At 44.2% G+C, this 19346-nt stretch overlaps 1 protein-coding gene across 6 annotated transcripts in view; it reads right to left on the bottom strand.

Moving 5' to 3' along the window:
- Positions 1-19346, bottom strand: part of setd5 (SET domain containing 5) — a 40197-nt gene continuing 20851 nt past the window's right edge. For 5 of the 6 annotated variants that reach the window (XM_068593476.1, XM_068593480.1, XM_068593478.1 and 2 more), the window contains exons 7-25: positions 19258-19296; positions 18404-18694; positions 17485-17633; positions 17259-17376; positions 17042-17151; positions 14803-15052; positions 14311-14394; positions 13997-14158; positions 13526-13903; positions 13179-13439; positions 12626-12743; positions 12146-12375; positions 11367-11423; positions 10765-11250; positions 10273-10365; positions 6268-6545; positions 3466-3587; positions 3231-3319; positions 1-2636 (exon numbers count right to left, since the gene is read on the bottom strand). In XM_068593476.1, the coding sequence (XP_068449577.1) occupies positions 2088-2636; positions 3231-3319; positions 3466-3587; positions 6268-6545; positions 10273-10365; positions 10765-11250; positions 11367-11423; positions 12146-12375; positions 12626-12743; positions 13179-13439; positions 13526-13903; positions 13997-14158; positions 14311-14394; positions 14803-15052; positions 17042-17151; positions 17259-17376; positions 17485-17633; positions 18404-18694; positions 19258-19296 (3864 nt within the window). In that variant the 3' untranslated portion in view covers positions 1-2087. The remainder of the gene's footprint in view (positions 2637-3230; positions 3320-3465; positions 3588-6267; positions 6546-10272; positions 10366-10764; positions 11251-11366; positions 11424-12145; positions 12376-12625; positions 12744-13178; positions 13440-13525; positions 13904-13996; positions 14159-14310; positions 14395-14802; positions 15053-17041; positions 17152-17258; positions 17377-17484; positions 17634-18403; positions 18695-19257; positions 19297-19346) is intronic. The other variant, XM_068593481.1, reaches the window with a different exon arrangement.

The following is a 19346-nucleotide window of genomic DNA, read 5'->3' as shown; positions in this document are numbered from 1 at the left end:
TTTATTATCAAAATGCATTACATCTCTTGCTTCTTTCAATTTAAATAGTTACTATGATCTGTGTAAAAATATAACAAAACAGACAGAGCGAAACAAAAAGAGAGCGCAGCGTCTGTTTTTTTTTTTTTTTTTGGTAGGGGAGCTGGGGATGGGGGGGAGGGAACCCAGGCAGAGACCCAAAGATTAGCTTCTAACCATCTGACAAAGTTGGTCACTGGGTTGCTAAAACAAACATGCAGTAAATTCAGTGCTCTATGTGTCACATTTCTTTCTCTACAAGTACACATAATCATATGTATTGTTCAAGTGTTTTTTAGGCTTTATGTCTGAAATTTTAAGGTGCTGGTTAATATTGGGTCACAACTCTTATTTTTTTTTTATGAATCAAACATTCATGTAACACTAGTACCCTTCTATGTGTTGGTGGGTGTAGTAGTGGGTGAAGCCTAGTCCCATGACCGGGCCCTCGGTCCTTGAAGTCTTCCAAACAGTCACCCCTATTTTCCACATCCTGTCAAAAATAAAAAGTCTCGGAGGGAGGATGGAGACTGATGCTGCGCTGGCTGTCAGCTTAACGTCGGCTTAAGGTTCCACTGCGGCAGTCATGAGAACCGTCTCTCTCTTTTACAAGTCAGTTTGTGAAAAAAGGAAAAATACAAATACAGCTCTCAAGAGAACATAGCAGTTTTTTTTCTTCATAGATTGTTTAAACAATCCGAACACTCTCAGAGATCTTCCCTGGTGTTCCTTGGTGACGGAATGCAAGGATTGATGAGAAAAATATGTATATCATGTTGTTCTAAAGAAACTATGCAGGATAAAAACAGTCAATCCAAACATCTTTAGCTTCAAAATAAAGTTGTGTTGTATCACCCTCCTCCGATTTTCTCCTGCCTCCCATCGCTATAATATGATTCATATGAAACTGAAGACAAATACAAAGGATTTCAACTGATGGAATGACAAGATGAATGCAGCCATATGTGGGGAACTCAACTGGATTTCAAATTTATTGAAAAAAAAAAACAAAAACAAAAACAAGAATGCAGCACCATGAATCATAAGACTTGTATGTCTCAAGTACAATATCAGAGGTCTACAGCGAAGTAGTTCAAATGTGAAATCCAACAGTCCAGTGAGGGTGAGAGAACAGAAGAGAACCGAAACAAAAACGGAACAACAACGGAGAATAAAGAAAGAGAGAGAGAGACAGAGAGAGGGGGAGAGGGAGAGAGAGAAAAAGGGGCTGTTTTCATGTTTGGTGAGAGAACACGGAAGCTGGCAATCATATGGAATGGTGGTTTTCAGAGAGACCCCGTCCTCCCCGCCTCTCTAATGCATCTTTAGAACGGATGATTAAAATGCTGCTTGAATTGTTCCCCCCCATCCCTCCAAATCAAACACTTATTTACCGCAGCACAGACTCGGCCACTCGCCAAATCAAAAAAACATAATGTCGAGAAAAATAAAACAACTCTTGCTTTTAGTTACATATCAGCATTTATCCAACCTGGGTACCAGGGCGACAGGTACGGCTTTATAACTTTGTACAGACATTTGTGTGGAAGTTTTTACTTTCCGACATTATAGAGCCTGTTTGCACAGTCCGGCACATGAGGAAACATTGGGGACAATTTTAAGTTACACGTGATTTCTTGTGATTTTGTTTTTTTCAGAACGTGTCAACCATATCGCATTCTGCACTGATTCCGTAATGATGTCCAAAGTCAATGATTAGCTTTGTGCAGAATGTGGTGATTTGTTTTCTTTTTTCTGAAAATAAAGAAAGAAAAGAAAGAAAAGAAATCTGTAAAGAAGTCCTTGCTCCTCTTAGGTCCGTCTGTACATTTCCCTTCCCCAAACTCCCTGAGCCTCATTTCACAGCAGCTTTAGGGGTTGAGGAGGTACGCAGCTACAACACACACAAACACACACACACGCGCGCACACACACACGCGCGCGCACACACACACACACACGCGCGCACACACACACACACACGCGCGCGTACACACACGCGCGCGTACACACACACGCACACACACACACGCACGCACACACACACACACACACACACGCACGCAGTACTAAAAGCTTCCTGACTGTGTCCTGACTCCGGGTCCCTGGAGGGGGGAGTGCTGGAACTGACTGAGGCTCGTCCCTCTCTGTGGGTAGTGGGTCGGTCCGCTGGCCGGCAGCAGCCTGGAGCCAGCCTGCAGCGCCGTCTGGCCTGGGCTGCCCGACTTCAGACTACGAGATGCCTGCTGCTGACTCCCTCTGGAGGCCTGGGTGCCTAAGTCTGTATTAGTCTGCCCATGGGGCCTAGGGCTTGGACTGGGTGCCCCCACCAAGCAGCTGCTGTTCAAAAGGCTCGCCTTCAAGTGGCTGCTGCCGTAGCTGGGGCCTCCGTCCACGCTACTGCTGCCACTCTGCTGGTGCAGAGAGCCCGCTGGCGGCCAGGAATCCGAGGAGGAGGTGGGGGTGTGACTGGGGTAGGAGGATGGAGGGTGGTCCTGGGACACGTGGCGTGGGTAGAAGCTCTGGCTTGATGAGGGACTGTAGGAACCCCGGAATGGAGAGTTGGAGGTCTGCTGGAGAAACGACGGGCTGTCGGTCTGCCGCTGGCTCTCTGATGACTGAACACACAGAAGACACATAGTCAATCTTTCATGTGGCACGTTTCTAAGGCTACAATTCTCAGAAAGGACAACGTCATGTAGCGGCCTATCAATAACAGTAGCCCCGCCCTAAAGCATCTTGCTTTGTGGTCTACCAGACTCTAAATTGGACCATCATTTTACTAAATTAACATCATACTGTATTGAAGACTTGAAACTTAAGATTAAGATAATTTACTGAGGTAAAAAAAAAGAAAAAAAATCGAGAGAAGTAGAGTCATTATCTCATAGTCCGCCGATGGACATTAGAGAGAATGTAGGTTTAAAACACTTCCTCATTGGCTTAACTTTTTAGTCTGTCATGTCGGTCATACATCAAATCCAAATGAAAATGCTGACAAAACGCATTGACTACATGATCATTGAAAACCAACTGAAACAGAGACTGGCATCATTAAAAATGAGTCTGGATAAATCCAATTAACTGGGAAAATGGACGATAAACAAGGCCATTGATCATCTGGTAGTCTGTATATTAATATCAGCAGAAATCACTGGGTTTGGATACTGGTGGTTGGGGGACAGGTGATAGAAATGGTTTGTACAGGCTACCTGGTGTAAGTACACAGAAGGACTGTATCTGTGTGGACTCTTCATGGGAGAAGCCATGGATGCGGCCTGCACCTCAAACCGATCTGCATCTGAGAAGACAGAAAACATGTTATCATTCGGGAGGCTTAAGCACAACATTGCTGGAGGTTCATTTCCATCTAAAGTTATTTTAATATATATTATTTTTTTCTTTTTGCCAACCCAATTCCTCTGCAGGGATCAAACATTGTCATACCAGATTCCTTCTCTGTGGAGCCGTCACTCCTTTTGTAAATCCGCTCCATCTTGATGCTTCTCAGCACTCGCTCCAGAGACCCCTGACCTTCCCTCAGACGTTCAACAGTAGTGGGGACCATCCTAGGATGAAAAACAAAACCAAACGTTATCTGCAAACTCAGATTGGGACGAAATTTAAAATCATCAATTAACCTTACTCGAAACAGACCCTATGAAAAACACACAACTCTGAGCCCCTGACTTTAAGTAGAAAGCCATAAAAGCACACCAAACCACGAATATGACGCGCAACTGGGCAGACGTGTGGCGCGAGGCTCCGGCGAAAATTTATATACTTTCCTAACTAAATCAAGCTATTTGTGACCTAAAACATTACAAGATGTCGAGAAACCAAGGGAAAGGATGGCCTCCTAAAGACGACAAAAAGACAGACTCTGACAGCCTACACGAAGAAGACACGGAAGAGGTAGCTACTACTCAACTAACTCATGAGGAAACTCGCAGCAATGAGAACTAGATTCTAGCTGCCATACAGTCCATGAGAGACGACTTTTCCACTAAACTACATGAAGTCATATCCTCCAACTGAGAGATAAAAGAAGCTATAGGGGCATTTTCTAAAAGACTCACAGAAGAAGAAACTCTCATTAGCACTGTGGAAGACAAGCTCCTGTAGCAAACAAGACAAGCCGACACTACGTGAAAAAGAGTCAACAAACTCACCTCGCGGGGGGGGGGGGGGTGGACAACCTACAAACGTCGCTCTAATCTAAGACTGGTTGGATTACCCGAGTGAGCGGAGAGCAAAGATGCGCGTGCATTCTTAACCACGTGGCTGCACAAGGCTCTCAACATAGAAGCAAGAGAAGAAGAAGAACAACAACAACAACAACAACAGGTAATCGTTGAGCAAGCCTACAGGCTGGGGAGAACACCACTGTAGACCAGATCAGCAGGGTCCTGACAAAACACGACCACAGAGAACTTATATAACTCCAGAACTATTACATCGCATTTACCCCAATACACCGGATACATGTGTTAAATGTGAAATACATAAAGGTAGTGTGTTTCACTGCCTTTAAGAAAGCACCCTTATTCAGTATTTCTGGAAAGAGATTATTTCAATTGTTTCCATCTGTATCAAAGAACAACTTCCATTATGTCCAAAACTATATCTCTTTCCCAGTAAACTGTACGCTTAACAATAAAAAAAAGAAGATGGTCAAATTCTGCTTTCTTGAAGCTAAACCTAACATTGCAATGGCTTGGAAATCTGTTTACAGGCTGTAGTTAAAAGGGAATATGATACATTTGACAAAATGTGGGGCTCATTTATGGAGTTTCTGGAGGGAGAAGATTTTGTTACAATCCTGTAGTTTCTTGTTTCCCTTGTTCTTTTTTTGGGGTTCTTTTTGATACATCTACCTGAGTTGCCTATATCTGCCTTTTTTGTTTTTGTTCTTCAGGTTTGTTATGTGCCTTGTTTTTTTTTGCCCTGTATTTTTTTGTGTAATAGAGAAAAGACAACAACACAAATATTTGTTTAAAAAAAACAAACTAGGAAGCCATGATAAGCTATGAAAATGTTTCTGAATCTTCGACTGAACTGCAGGCTGTTGAAACAAGGAATTAAGGAAAGAAGAGGCTGTACAAATGTAAGCGGTTCAATATATAGCAGGCGAAGCTTCTTTTTTTTACATTGGCATTGTTTCCCCTACCATTATAATAGTGGAGCGGGGCGCCCCCCTGAAAAAAATAAACACCCCCTTGTAATTTTCTCTACAGCGCTACATCACAAAATGTCATTTACGGTTCTCTTTCCTATAGAACAGATTTACACCTTTTTCTGTAATTAAACAAAATAAACGGCCGTATTTTATTGATCGGATCTACACACAGCTTGTTATTTATGTCTCTACGTGGTTGCGCGAGTTCCGCCCCGGTGTGCACACTTGCGGGCATCAAATATATCGACAAATATGTCGTGTGAAAAGTAGACAACAAAGTTATATCTGCGTTTTGAATATAACAACAGTAGCTCTCCTGCGAGGAGCACCTGAGCAGCTCTCTGAACGATGTTCTCTAAAAATGAAAGTGAAACGAGCCAAAGTGCTCCTGTCTTGTAGCCAACAATAAGCTGTTAGCGTCACACATTACAAAAGCACAAAGTACACGGACAAAAAAAAGTCATTAATATATATATGGGGAAATGCCTGTTCTGTCGGGTAAATGTTTAGTTACGCCGTTAACAGGTTAAACTTGCGCATGCGCGACTCGCCGATTCTTGGTCTGAAAAATTGGTCTGATGGCGTAACCTGGTTTACTTGAAAGTTCTTGTAATTTCCTTTATTCTGTCACTATAAAAGCACAGTTAGAGTCACAAAATGATGTTATTTACAGAAAAAGTTTGAGAACCACTGCTTTAAGGGTTTGTGTTTGTGTCGTCGTCGTCGCCCCCTACCTCCTGAAGCTGTAAACCTAGGGGAAACACTGCATTGGTAAAACAAATGTTGGATATTTAGATTCCATAGTTTTTTTTTCAATTTCTGTAAATACAATTTACAGAATTTGTATTTATTTTTCCCCTTCATGATTCACATTGTTGTAACTTGTGTTATCCAGCATCATAAACTACTTTTAACCATGATAGTGCCATTTCCATAGAGATAAAAAAGATGAATTTGATATTGCGGTGAAAATAAAGAACACAGAGAATAAAACTGATGGGGATGCAGAGGGTTAAGAACTCCCATGTGATGAGTCATGTACTGAGAAGTCATCATTTGGGACGTCTCACCACTGGTTGTTGTTGTCCTGGCATCTCGGCTGCACGGACGAGCTCTGGTGGTGTGGAGGACTGACCTCCTCTATCTGCGGGACGGAGGAGGCGAGTGCAGAGGAGGAGAAGGAGCTGTGCGGGGAGGCCGTCCGCTGCATCTGCTGATGGCAGTGGGGGGAGTCTTGGCTGTAGTGGGAGCAGGGTCGGGTGGGGGTGCCGCCCAGTGACAAGGCGCTGGATGGCTCCGAGTCGCGGCCGCCGCCCTGCTTCCTCTTGCGGTACTCCAGTAAAGACACCTAAGGCAGCAGAGGGAGGACGGGCGCCATTAAATACCCCCAGCTGGAGGACTGACACACAAACACACCTCATGTCATTCACTCTGATGCCTGGGGCCGCTGACTGAGTCACATCATTCACCAAAACTGGACTGTGTGATGGGCAGACGGCATGCACCACACCAGAGAGGACTCACCTGTAAATAACTATTCAATACGACAAATAGAAGAAAAAAAGACACAAAAGACAACCACACCATAATCACCATGGAAATCATCATTGACATGAAAATGACACTGTGTGCATCTCTATTGTCGTTCCATTCCACTAACACACTTGTAGTCATGAGGCCTGTGCTGTGGATCACGTTGTGTGTTCTGGATGCAGTGTTAGTAACATTTGACGACAGAGCAGGCAACTTTGAACGCACCACGCCATGATGCAACCACGCTGAAACAACAGATACACAAACACTCACTCACGCACCTCAAGTATTGACAATGAGAGCACTCATTCCAGCGTAATGTCGTCATGACAGAGAGAAGGCTTGTGAGAACAGAGAGGAGGAGGGAGAAGGAGAGGGGGGGTATGAAAGAGGCAGCGGGGCGGGATGATGACCACACAGTCAGATACTGATGTGGATGGACCTTGTCTGAAGCTCTGCAGAAACAGAGTATGTCATAAAGGGGAGGCTGCAGAAGGCAGCTGTGGAAGTCAGGGTCTGAAATTACAGATGTTTTTATTCTTCCCGTGTTACGATACGTGAACCTGCGTATTGACCGAAAACAGAATAACAAAAAACTATATATATATATATATATATATATATATATATATATATATATATATATATATATATATATATATATATATATATATATATATATACATACACACATATACACACACACACACACACACACACACACATTTATATTATTTTGGTAATCCCTGTATACTACGGACCCTGTATGGATGTGATTGCTAACATTGTTGTATAGCCTGGCTCATGTTAAACCTTTTGCAAAAAAATAGGATAAAAGGTAATTAAATGTCTAAGAACTTTTTTTTGTTAATCTAAATTTAGATTTTTAGACATGTTGCTCGCTCCAGCTAATGTCACACTCACTTTTAGTACCGGTTTGATTGGTACTGAGCATGGGCACCTCGGAACAAGATGTGAAGGCACATGCTCATGGATTGAGTAGCAAGTGACTTTGGTTATTGTTCCCAACTAGCGTAAATGAGCTGATAAATGACATGATAGCGTGAAATCAGATTGGTTCACAGACTTGCACAAACCCGATCCAGCATTTTAAGCAGTCTTGACTGTCCTGCTAGACTTGCCAGTTTTATATGCCCCAGCTAGGAATTACGGATGCAAAGGGGCGGAAAGTTTCCGGTAAATTTCCGGAAAGTTTCTGGAAAGTTTCCTCGGGAATTTAGAAAAAAGAAATGTGGTAACGTTTTTTGCAAAAGCATATAACAGAGAACTTAAATGTAGTTGAGAACAAGACTTTGCACGCCTCGCTTAGCTGGACCCTGAATGCAGCTGGTTGGGAACATTGTCTGCCAGAAACAGAAAGGTAAACATAAAACGTTCTGTTATTTTTAAACGTCTTTGTCATCAGTGTTGCGTCTGAACGTTTCAGCCCGATGCCTGGCAAGTATGAGAGCGTTGAGTTGCGTGGAGGCCAAGAGCGGTATTGCAGACAGATAGAGATTTCAATTATAGCTGCAACATATTGAAAAAAATAACTGAACAAGTTCATTTTTTGGAGCTGTGAACTTAGTTCAAATTTTTCAATTATGAACTATGAACTGAACTAGTTCATGTAGGTCCAGAAAGAAAGCATTTAGACCTGAAAGGATTCAGGGAAAAACACTAAAGAAAGAAATTTGTGTTGGGGGGTGGTGATCATACGGAATACAATTTTTTTTATTCAACGTTCATGTTTTCGTTGTTCAATAAAAGAATAAAGTTTGACTCACAAAATGTCAAAAAGGTCGAAAATGTATATTTTAAAAGTTGTATTATCAATGTTTGCGTGCATGTGTGCTTATGACAAGGTAAATACAGTTAAATTACCCCAAAATTTCCAGTTTATTCCTGTTAATTACCGTATATTCCCGTGGAAAGTTTCCCAGTTTGAATATTCCCGGAATTTTGCAACCCCTTTAGGAATACAGTATTTGTCTGCTGTTAAACCGTCTAAAGCTTAGTTTATGGTTCTGTGTCAGGTCGACTCCGTAGCTACGCCGTCGACGCAGACCCCTACGCCGTAGCCTGACGTGCACCTCCAAAAAATCCTGACTACGTGTCGAGTTGACGCGGACCACAAGCGCTGTGATCCGCTTAGAACGTAATTTCCGTCAGTTGCTCTTTTTTTTTGTGGTCGTACAGACCACGTCCGCAAACGTCTTCTCTGTCGCCTGCGCTTCAACATTTGCAATATAAGCGTTTGCTCTTAAATATTGATGAGCTCTGACTTTGAATACAGCTGCTCCAACTCGGTCGCCATTGTTTACTGTCGTTTACTGTGACCAGAAGAAAAGGCAGGGATTTGGCTATAACCTCTCGAAACACACAGCCACACCCCCCTGGCGGCATGGCGGTGAATTGCAGAGCGATTTGCTCAACGACAGCGTCAAGTCGACGGCGTAGGTACGGCGTCGACTTGACGCAGAACCATAAACTAAGCTTAAGAGCCACCTTACACATCAGGTCCAACCAAAGTTACATATTCCCGAGATGATATACCTCGCGCTAACAAAAACACTCTAATGCTACTGTAGAACTAAGAATATAAAAACTAACTGAAAACAAACTCATTGAATCCCTTACATTGTACATGTTAACAAATTTTTAACTTGGTGTCTGGTGCTGTTGTACTATTACATATTGTAATAAACCAGTTTCCCAATAATGTAGGGAAAGACGAGTCGATTCAAGGCTCAAAAATATCCTTAAATCTGGCTTGATTTCACTGTTGTCCAATTGTCACACCGGATGTGACAATTCAATACCCGTTAGTTTGAAAATTAATCTGAACCACTAATAAGGGCTCAACAATAAATGTCAAAGTTAACTTAGTCTTTGATAACTGCCAGAGGCCTTGTATAGACGAAAGTAAAAATGTATTTTGGGCAGGTCGAAGAACCCTGTCAATTCATTTTTTTAGCGAGTCAGTCTAGGGGGCAACTATGGAAGAGCCGTACTTTTTTTTCATGTTTTGTATCGATATCTAGCCTCACATGTCTGACATGTGACGAGTTTGGATTTACAGTACTGTGATGTAAATTAAACTGAGCGAACGTGTTAATGCAGATGACATTACATTTTCCGAGTGACTGCTGACCCGTGTTACTGGGAGAACATGCTTCATTTCCCCTAAGCCCCTTATGGTAATGCATGTCTTGTCGCCTTGCTTGTAGTAGAGGTGAATGGATGAGATGGAGCAAAGAGACGTGGGTTTCACCTTCACACTGGCAAGACAACTCATGAACCACCGGCCTCTCGTGTCGAAGACGACGGATGAACCGTTACATGCTTCAATAGATTGGACTGGAATGGCAGAATAACTTAAAACTGCTGCTGAAAACTATAGTTGTAATTTAATGCAGGGCGGGTGGAAGAGGGGTGGGGGGCGGAGCTGTCGGAGCATGGGGTGGGTGTTTTATGCAGATGCAAAGAAACAATATGTACATGCACACTTCTAAAGATGTAGTTGTAGGGAGAATATTCACCATATTTTGTACTGGCTTGTATTCACTTCTTACAGCTATAGCCTGGTAATCTGGCTTCCCTGTCAGCAGACTAATGGTATGCTGGTTGGCCCTCTGCCTTGGAAGAAAAGTGGAAGAGAGACTTAGCAAAAAGTTTCAAGGAGCAGCGAGAGGGGGCATGGGGGGTGAGGGGGGGAGGAAGGGTCAAAGCTACAGAGTCGAAGTCATTTCAGATAGAAACATAAAATGGTTAAATGTTTTCTTTTTTTTTTCAAAATGCCTGTTGCTTTTGGATTTGACCACCTGACACAAAATGGACCATTTTTTATATTTAAGACAAAGCCAAGGAGCAAACACAGAGCAAGGGGAAAAAGCACATCATGAGGTTTGGCTTTTCAGTTGGCACATATCACACTCAAAGTCATTCATGCTGGAAAAGAACAGATGAAACGCTGATTTTTAAAAGAAAAGTAATTTCACATTATCCTCATTATTAATATGTGGAAAACTTGCCTTCTTCTTTTGCGGTGGATTGCTGGTGTGAGGAGGCGTGCCACTATCCGGGTAGCCTCCTCCATAGTGAGGCTCGCCATAGGGCGAAGTGGATCCGGGGCCCGCATCTCCCAGCGGCCCCTGGCCACTTATGGAGCTATGGAAGGACTCCGCTGGGGAAAAGCCACCTTCGGACTGGGAGAGGTGGCGGTCAGTAGCCACGGGGTTGCCCAGGTTTGCGTTGAGGGGCGAGCAGGTATATATGAGGTTAAACTCTGTCCTGAAGGCCTGCTCCCTGTTTTGGGAGGTGAGGTCTGAGGATGGACAGGACGCTGGGTTCAGGGAGCTGGTCCCTACAGATGATGGACCCTGGGAGTTGTGGCCTGAAGGGCCTCCAGGGAGGGGAAAGTCATCAGAGGTCAGTGCCACTGGGCTCTCCAAGCTGGAGGGGAGGGAAAGGTCGGGGAACTGAGGACGAAAGATGTCAAAGTCTGTCTGAAGACACGGCTGGAGAAAGAACAGAGAAAGAGAGTGTGTACAAAATAAATGAGAAAACGTTGAATTGTTATTAGGGTTTAAATGCTCGCATTCGCAATTAGGAGTTTGTGTCAGAGAGACTGTACCTCAGGAGAGATGGACTCTGGCCGGTGAACAGGAGACGCCTCAGGGGACGATATGTTCTAGAGAGCAAAAAGACAAAGCTCTTAGAAACTTCATATTGTCAAACACACAGGGTGTGTTCCAAATACTTACTATTATGTGAAGAGTCTGCCCTGTTAGATTTACAGCAAATTTACTTTCACCAGAATGCAACCGGCTGTTCTACCCACAGTTTAATTCAGAATGAAGATTGAATTACGTCAAACTGTCAGAAAGTTAATTTGCATACAGTTTATCTTCAAGGATTAACAATGTTATAAGCACTAAATATAATTCAGGGGATGTTGAATTTACTGTCCAGACTTTTTGATCACCAGCATATTTTTTTTGCATCGTTTTGTGTTGCTGCTTCAAGTTCAAAATCTCGGAACTTTTCAGAAAAGCTCCAATGACGTTACTATTGTAAATGGAGGAGAAGCTCGTTTTGGCCTTGTCTGTCTCTCCTGAGCTTTATATTTCAGACAGACACCATCATAAAAGAGAACAAAAAGCCCATTCAGGAGCAGATCGGTAGGACTGAATGTTGCTGGTGAGCGTTTTGATTGTATAACCGTTTGCCTTCTTTTGCCTTGCTCAAACATTATGGCCGTCAGACTGAGCGGATAAATGGTATGAAGCAGACATCCTCTGGTTGGTGCTTATATATAGTAGCAACTACTTTGTCTGTTCATTCCATAAAAAAGGCTCCTTTGTAGAGGCTAGACTGACTGACCTGAATTTAGGTGCATTTATGTACCCTCACCTCGAATTGCAGTGGCGTGTTGCAGCGGCTGGCAGGCAGCGAGGGCATGGGCGAGTAGACCAGGCCGTTGGGCAACAGAGAGCTGCAGGGGTTGTGGAGTGACGGGGGGAGGGAGTCCTCCGGGAGTGGCGGTGTGATGGGCGACAGCGGGCGAAGCAGGTGGTCCAAGGGTGCTGGCGTCTTCTCCGACGTATACTTAGAACGCCGCTTCTTAAACGGTGCATTGAGATCTGGGATTTTACAAACATAAAATGTGGGAACACAAGTGAGTTGGACTGAACAGGGGAGAACACTTCTAGTATCAAGACATTATAGAAACACAAGACTTGAAGACATGCTTCTAATCTGGACTTCATTTAGTTGCAGTTTTAGTTATTATACCACCCAGTTGCTTAGTTCTGATCCAACGCTCTTTCTTCCTCCAGCTTTGGAGCTTTCAGAACAAAAACATCATCCAGATGGCGGTGGGGACATACGTACCAGTGGACATGGGGTTGGGGGTCGACCTGCTACTGGTACTTTGCTGGGAGGACGTGGACTCTGTGCCATCCTCAACACTGGCTGGACAGCTCTCATCCTCCACCTGCTTTATCCATCTCTAAATAAAAAAAAAACAGTAAGTTAGGGGTTTTAAAAAGGTGTTGCTTAACCCAAAAGCTCAGAAATGTCTTTAGTTATATAATGGAAGAATGTTTAGGGAATTTAACATATTACAAGGTGATTGGATGTCACAAGTATTAAGGTTTTGTTTTTTATAGACAAGCAGAATAGATTTTATGACCAATTTAGGGTACGATGATGGTAAAAACAAGAGCATTAAATTCTTCTGACAGGTCATTTTTCCCCACAAGACATTTAGTTTGGGTTTTTTGATGTTGGGTTACATGGTGTTAATATGTGTACAGTAGATGGAGTTCAAAGAAACAGACGGGAGCACGACTGCAAAACAATGTAATGCTGTGGATGTATTTTAGACAACTAAAAACCTACATCAGTTCAACTGTACGCTTTATACCTGCATAGCATGTCTCACCTTCTTGTAGCAGCCGTAAGTACCGTCCATTTGGAGTGGGCGGGGCCGGTGTCTCTCTGGGTTGAAGGGGGAGCCAAAGCGGACGTAGTGTCTGGGTGTGGTGCAGATGAGTGACGTGTGGGAGAGGCCCGGCAGCATGTTAAGGGTAGTGGCCAGCACCGTGGGGTCAGTGGTTATCCGTAGCGGGCGCTCTACAGGCACATCTTGTTGGACCTTATCCCCTCCAGGGACCTTATCATTCAACCACTCTGTCACCAGGTACTGAGAACAAAGACATATCAATGATTAACTCTGCATTTACTAGAGCATTTGCATTTCCTACAATGTCCAAGGTAACGTCCTCTAACCTTCTTGGTCTTGGGGTAACGCAAATTTCCTCTATTTATACAGTTTAGACCATGGCCGTCTCCGTCTAGGAGATGACCCCCCAGACTACTCTCTCCATGGCCGTGTTCAGAACCGTACGGGCCCTGAGATCCCTCCTCGTCCAGACAGGCACCCTGGTCAGCTGATGACGGCGTCGCTGCCGCCGCCGCTGCAGCTGCAGCGGCTGCTGCTTGCTGGGCGAGTGCTTGGCGCTGGCGCCGGGCTCGCTGGGACGAACTTGACCGGTAGCGGGAGATGCGACTTTTGGGCCGAGGCTTGGTTGGTCGTGCGGGTTTCGGGGGTGCAACGGGAGCGGGCAGGTTGGGTAATGAGGTCTTTTCTTCAGTAGACGGCGGGTCCTGAAAGAGAATAAAGGACAAAAAAAAAAGAAATTGAATAAAGAAAAAAAGATGAAAGGATGTATATAGAACACCTGGATTTTGCTTACTGACCATCACATATGTGGCGCGTCGTGTGCTGACCCCCACTCCAGCATTGAGGGGTGTGGGAGTGTTCCCTGCAGGGTTTCCCGCCCCGTCCTCACTTTCCACACCCTCCTCCTTGACTTCTGCTCCTCCCACTCTCTTGCGCCTTCTTTCCAGGTTGTTACATGTCTACATGAGCAGGCACAGACACAGCAGGTCATTGGTAAACTTTTTTTTGTATAGATGTATTGTGCTGGAATCTGAAATTGATGTTGCAGAGAACAGAAAGAAATGCTAGGTTAGTGTAAAAGCTGTACTGAGACAATAGTTCAAAGTCGTACTCTTTTACTGGGAATGGCAACCCCGTTTTCATCCACCTCTCCTTCCTCTCCCTCTTCCATGTTCAGCTCATCTAGTAGTCTCTCCTAATAGAGGAAAACATGCTTCATTAAAATTTTCAAGCACAGTTTTTAGTATTAGTTTTTTAACCCTGTTTTGGGGTTAAATCTAAGGATATTTGATTAACCTCAAGTTTATGTCAAGGTATTGATTACTCCTTTCAACTAATAGTTTAATTCAATTTATCGCCCAAAATCACAAATTTGGCTCAGAGGGCTTGACAATCTGTACACATACAAAATCCTCTGTCTCGGGACAGGAAGAATTCAAAACAAAAAAACTGCATTGTTAGAATTTTTAAATTCCTGTGTTTTAGTGGTTGTAGAAGGCCAGATTAGTGTGGATGCTAAGTGTAAACGTAGAAAAAGAGAAGCGTTTTAAAATGGAAACGTAGTAGGGTGGGTGTATCCTAGGCTTGACAAACACACACACACCTCTGCGTCACTGGTCCCCCGCAGTTCTTTGGCCTCCTGGTGCTGGTTCAGGGGCTGGTTGCCGTCCCTGGCGAGGCCACTTTCCAGCTCTCTCCTACGGGCTTTTCTCCGCCGGGTCTCGGCGCCCGCCAGTGCGGAGGGCGGCGGCAGTGATGGGGCGCTGAGCAAGCTCTCCTTGGGGCTCAGGTTGTGCTTCTGCACCGGGCAGTTCTGGTTGCCCTTATGGCAGGCACAGTCCACTTTGTAATTACTGGGAGATTGTTGATAAAGTAAGAGAGAGAGAGAGAGAGAGAGAGAGAGAGAGAGAGAGAGAGAGAGAGAGAGAGAGAGAGAGAGAGAGAGAGAGAGAGAGAGAGAGAGAGAGAGAGAGAGAGAGAGAATTACACTGGAAGACAGAACACAAGACACCCTGAAGAAGCAGCAACCCTTTATGGAAACCTACATTAAACTAGTACCCACTTCACTTCTAATACCAACATGTGTTTCTAGACAGAACATGAACTATCACCACTTACACTTGAAAGTTGTACAGATAGTTGGATTTGACCTGCATTACTTTTCATGCTAAGGTGCTTTCTCGCAGTGGCGGACCGTGATTTTAGAGGAAGGCCTTTAATGAGTGCAGTATAGTCCACATCACGGGCGGACTGGAGGAAAAAAAAATGTCACAGACCGACACACTCATACAGTCCACTGTGCTACACGGCTCCACCACGAGCATACAGGGCGAAGGAACTGATCCGCGGAGCCGCTCCACATGACGAGAAAAAGAAGGAAAAAAAAGGAGAATGTGGCGCAAGGTGCGGGGGGCGCATCACGCGCGCTGCCCCTCACTTTTATTGCGCAACGGGGTGTCAGAGACCCTCTGGCCTGTGCGTGCGTTCGACTCCTTGGTCTTTCAGCCCTCTTGTATGGCTTCTTGGGACCTGTTTAAAAGCATTTTTTATCCAATCACATTTCACCTGTCTTCCTCTATGTAAGAGTAGCCTGAATAAAATACATGAGAGATTTCTCAAGAACCTATACGTGTGATTGGTCACAAGGCCCGTGTGACCATTAACATGTGCTGTGATTGGTCAGTGTAGCTACCATCGCAAACCTAAAAGCTAGAATCTCAGTATTTACTGATGACCCCTTTCCCACAGAAGTTTATGTGCGTCTGGTGAGTAAAATGGTGATTATGTTACTGTTTTTCACATTTGCGGTCGTATTTAATCATAAACAAGCCACAGCGCTGTTGCAGCACCTGGGGCTGCTAGTGGCTCTACCTGCGGCCTGTCCCCGCGCCAATGTGCACTGCTGTCGGCGGCGCTGCTGTGCTGCAATGTCTTGTCTGTGCATTGCAGCGGTTTTGTTTTAACTAAATGTGACTGGGGGGGGGACTGTGCCAGGGAGACTCCGGCAGGGCTCCGCGGGGTCGGGTGTCTGCTTTAGAGAGCCCGTGCCCGGACCTCGCCGCTTCCCGGGGCCGTGTATTATGTGCTTTGCTTGCTGTGACTTCTCTCCCCTCCAGGGAGGGACGCAGCCCCCACACTCAGCCCAGGCAGCCAATCGGATCAAACAAAGAGGCGGGCTTTATTCCTTCCTGTCTTCGTGTGGTATAAACAGCGGGGAATTCAAAGGAAAATGGCAACCTCAGACGAGGCACTAATATTAGCAGTATTTAATTACAAAGAACCTTACAATTCTAGATTGAAACAGTACTCTACTGCTTAGAAGAAGCTCAAACTGACTCCGGCTCAGCCGAAAGTACAACTGAAAGCTCTCGTCATTCAGACACAATTCACTGATAGGTATTCGCCATACTCTCTTTAAAAAACGACCGGCAAGTTTTTGGGAAAAACGTTTGGCGAGTTTTTGTTAAGGCGTTTTTTAAGCAGCTGCGCTTTTAAAAGTCGCGTTTTGTGTGATCAGACCTTTAGTCCCCTCACCTCAAAATCTAACATTACCTCCTCAAAAACGGTAGCGTTAGCTAATAATTTTCCACCAGCGCTTTAGTTAGCTGGCTAATGTCACGTTCGCTCCTGCTGTGTTCAATGACTCAATTCATCAAGCTGTAACTAACATTAGCTAAGTCTGTGTCAACAGAGCTCCTGGGTAACTTAACTTAGATATACCAGAAAATATTAAATCACCATGCACTTGCGATCCCTTCTGGCACTCGCACCTGTTTGCCGTTCACTGAATATAGATGCAGCAGGTGGAATGACGGCTAAGGGTTTATAGGAGCAGTACTGACCAGCTATTAAACTCGTAGTCAAATCCAATGGTGACCTCAGCGTCTTTTGTGATTTGACCGATGCCGTAGATACACAGATGAATCATGCCCTCAGCAATCATGTGGCGGACCTGGAGAAGGCAACAGATGTGTGAGTTGTCTTAGCAAAAAGAGTTTAATGATAGCAGCCTGACAGAGCTCGAAGCTACACAGAAAAGCATGGAGATTGTTGGCTGACCTCAGCATTGGGTGTACAGGACCTCCTGATAAAGCGTGCGTCATTTCCAAAGGTCCTTGCATCGACACACATCTCTACGTCATTAAACTTAGAGTAGAAGAGGACAAAGGGGTAGGGTCTGGGAAAAAAACAAGACAGTATCAACGCTTGGATCTCTGTGAGCATCTTTGCACCCAAACATCAAAAAGCATGACGAGGAGAAAACAACACAAACACCGTATCTTACTTTTTAAAGAAGTGCCCGTTGACTTCAAACTGCTGTTTGAGCATGACCTTGCCCCGATATTCAATGATGAGCGTGTCTGGTTCCAAGTTCTTGGCTGCGCGTAGGATCTTCCTGTGTTTCTGCACACGTGTTACCCGCCCCAATTGGAGCTGCAAACGACACAATTGTGACTGGTTATTCTCCATGCAAGCAGGGCACAGAGGTGGGCAATATTTGAAATATACTCAATGTACTGACGACTGATCTACGTGGCATGCAGAAAATTAACATATCTCAAGCATAAAGTGCAAATATTGGTAAGAACAGACTTCAAAATAAAAGCAACTAAGAACTGACTTCAAAATAAAAGTTATGTACCTATGAGGAAATTACACCTTCATTCATTGAATTCGTCGCAGGTCTGTATATAATATATAAATACATTAAAAAATAAATCTAATGAATTGAAAAAAAAGTAAAACTACCACTTGCAAATTTTTCATTTTCAGAGAAGAAAGGAACTTGAATTTTGTGAATAATGTATTAAACTTATTACAAAAATACATTTTTAAAACTCCACTCTAAATTAAAAAAAACAGTACATCATGTCAGTTTTCAGAGTAGTTTTACTAGAATGATCACGCTGGTAAGATCATGCTCGTATGAACACGCGCATCAAAGGGTTTAATTAAACACATTTTAGAGACAATATGAAGAGATATACATTGTGTCATTGCGTAAAAATATTGAGGTGTTATTAAAAGTCATATAACCCAAGATACAATGAGCAGGCCAGTATCTTTTAAAAAGTCAGTTAGTAAAATTGTTTATATCATGTGTTGTTATCACCTTAATGACTACATAGCATATTTTGCAATGGTAACGTTTGTTGCACGCATCGCAACATCAATACAGAGTTTGGTTTAGGACTTGGGCTGACCTGCATCTGTGAGCCAAGCACAGTGTTGTTACAGGCCAGCTCAGTGCGGTTGATGGTGTCCATGACGTCGACTGAGGCGTGGATCTGTGTGGTTGAAGGGCACGTCGCTGTGTCGCTCTCTGCCCTTGAGACAGGGGTGCTGGCGGCGCGGTGTAACTGGAGGAGTGTCTGGACGTCGGCGCTGTACTGGTTGGCCAAAGACTCCTCGTACTGGTCCGTCCACTGGCGGATCCTGCTCTCCCATCCTTCTGCCGTGTTCTCATCCAGCACGCTGGCTTCCGTTGTTGAGTTCTAGACAGAGGACGAGACGGAGCGGGTTGAAGCATGAGTATTTCAGATTCATACTTGTACTTTGACTTTCTACTAGAACCCTTTTTTGTGCTTCAATGTTAAAAAAACAAAAAAACACTAGTTTTCTCTCATACTGTACGCCATAATGTACCAGTATTCACTCTGTCTGAAACGTTCTGTTTTAGCGCCTTTCTCTTTAAGACCCCCTCCCGTAAAGGCCCAGTCTGCTCTGATGGTTTCTGTATCTTCCGCTTCTGTGCTCTCAGCCTCTCTGAACCATTATTGTAGGCAGGGAATGACCATAACGGCACTCCAGCCGCACTTTCTTCATACATATAGTATTGCGGTGACATCACATGCCCACGGGAGTCCTGACGACTCGTTTAAAGAAACTGTGTCTGAGTTGTGTATGTCTCTCTCCGTGGATTAAGGCTTTTGATTATTTCACGGTATTTATATAGCAGCTTGACCGGCTTTATAATAAATAAATAAAAAGACACGGACATCTGACTTTCTACGAGATGGGACCTTCAACATAAACGTCAGGTAACTCCAATCCTCACCTTCATCCTCATGGACTTCCTAGAACCCTCTCTGAAAGCCTGAGAAGGAAAATGAACCCATATCAATACATGGACATGTTCAGCAGCAA

The sequence above is a fragment of the Clinocottus analis genome, unplaced genomic scaffold (genome assembly GCF_023055335.1).
Source record: "Clinocottus analis isolate CAN_PGR_092001 unplaced genomic scaffold, fCliAna1.0.p SCAF_3, whole genome shotgun sequence".
In the NCBI taxonomy this organism is placed as follows: Eukaryota; Metazoa; Chordata; class Actinopteri; order Perciformes; family Cottidae; genus Clinocottus; species Clinocottus analis.
The sequence above is the reverse complement of the archived record's forward strand: the minus strand, read 5'-3'. Positions and strand labels throughout refer to the sequence as shown.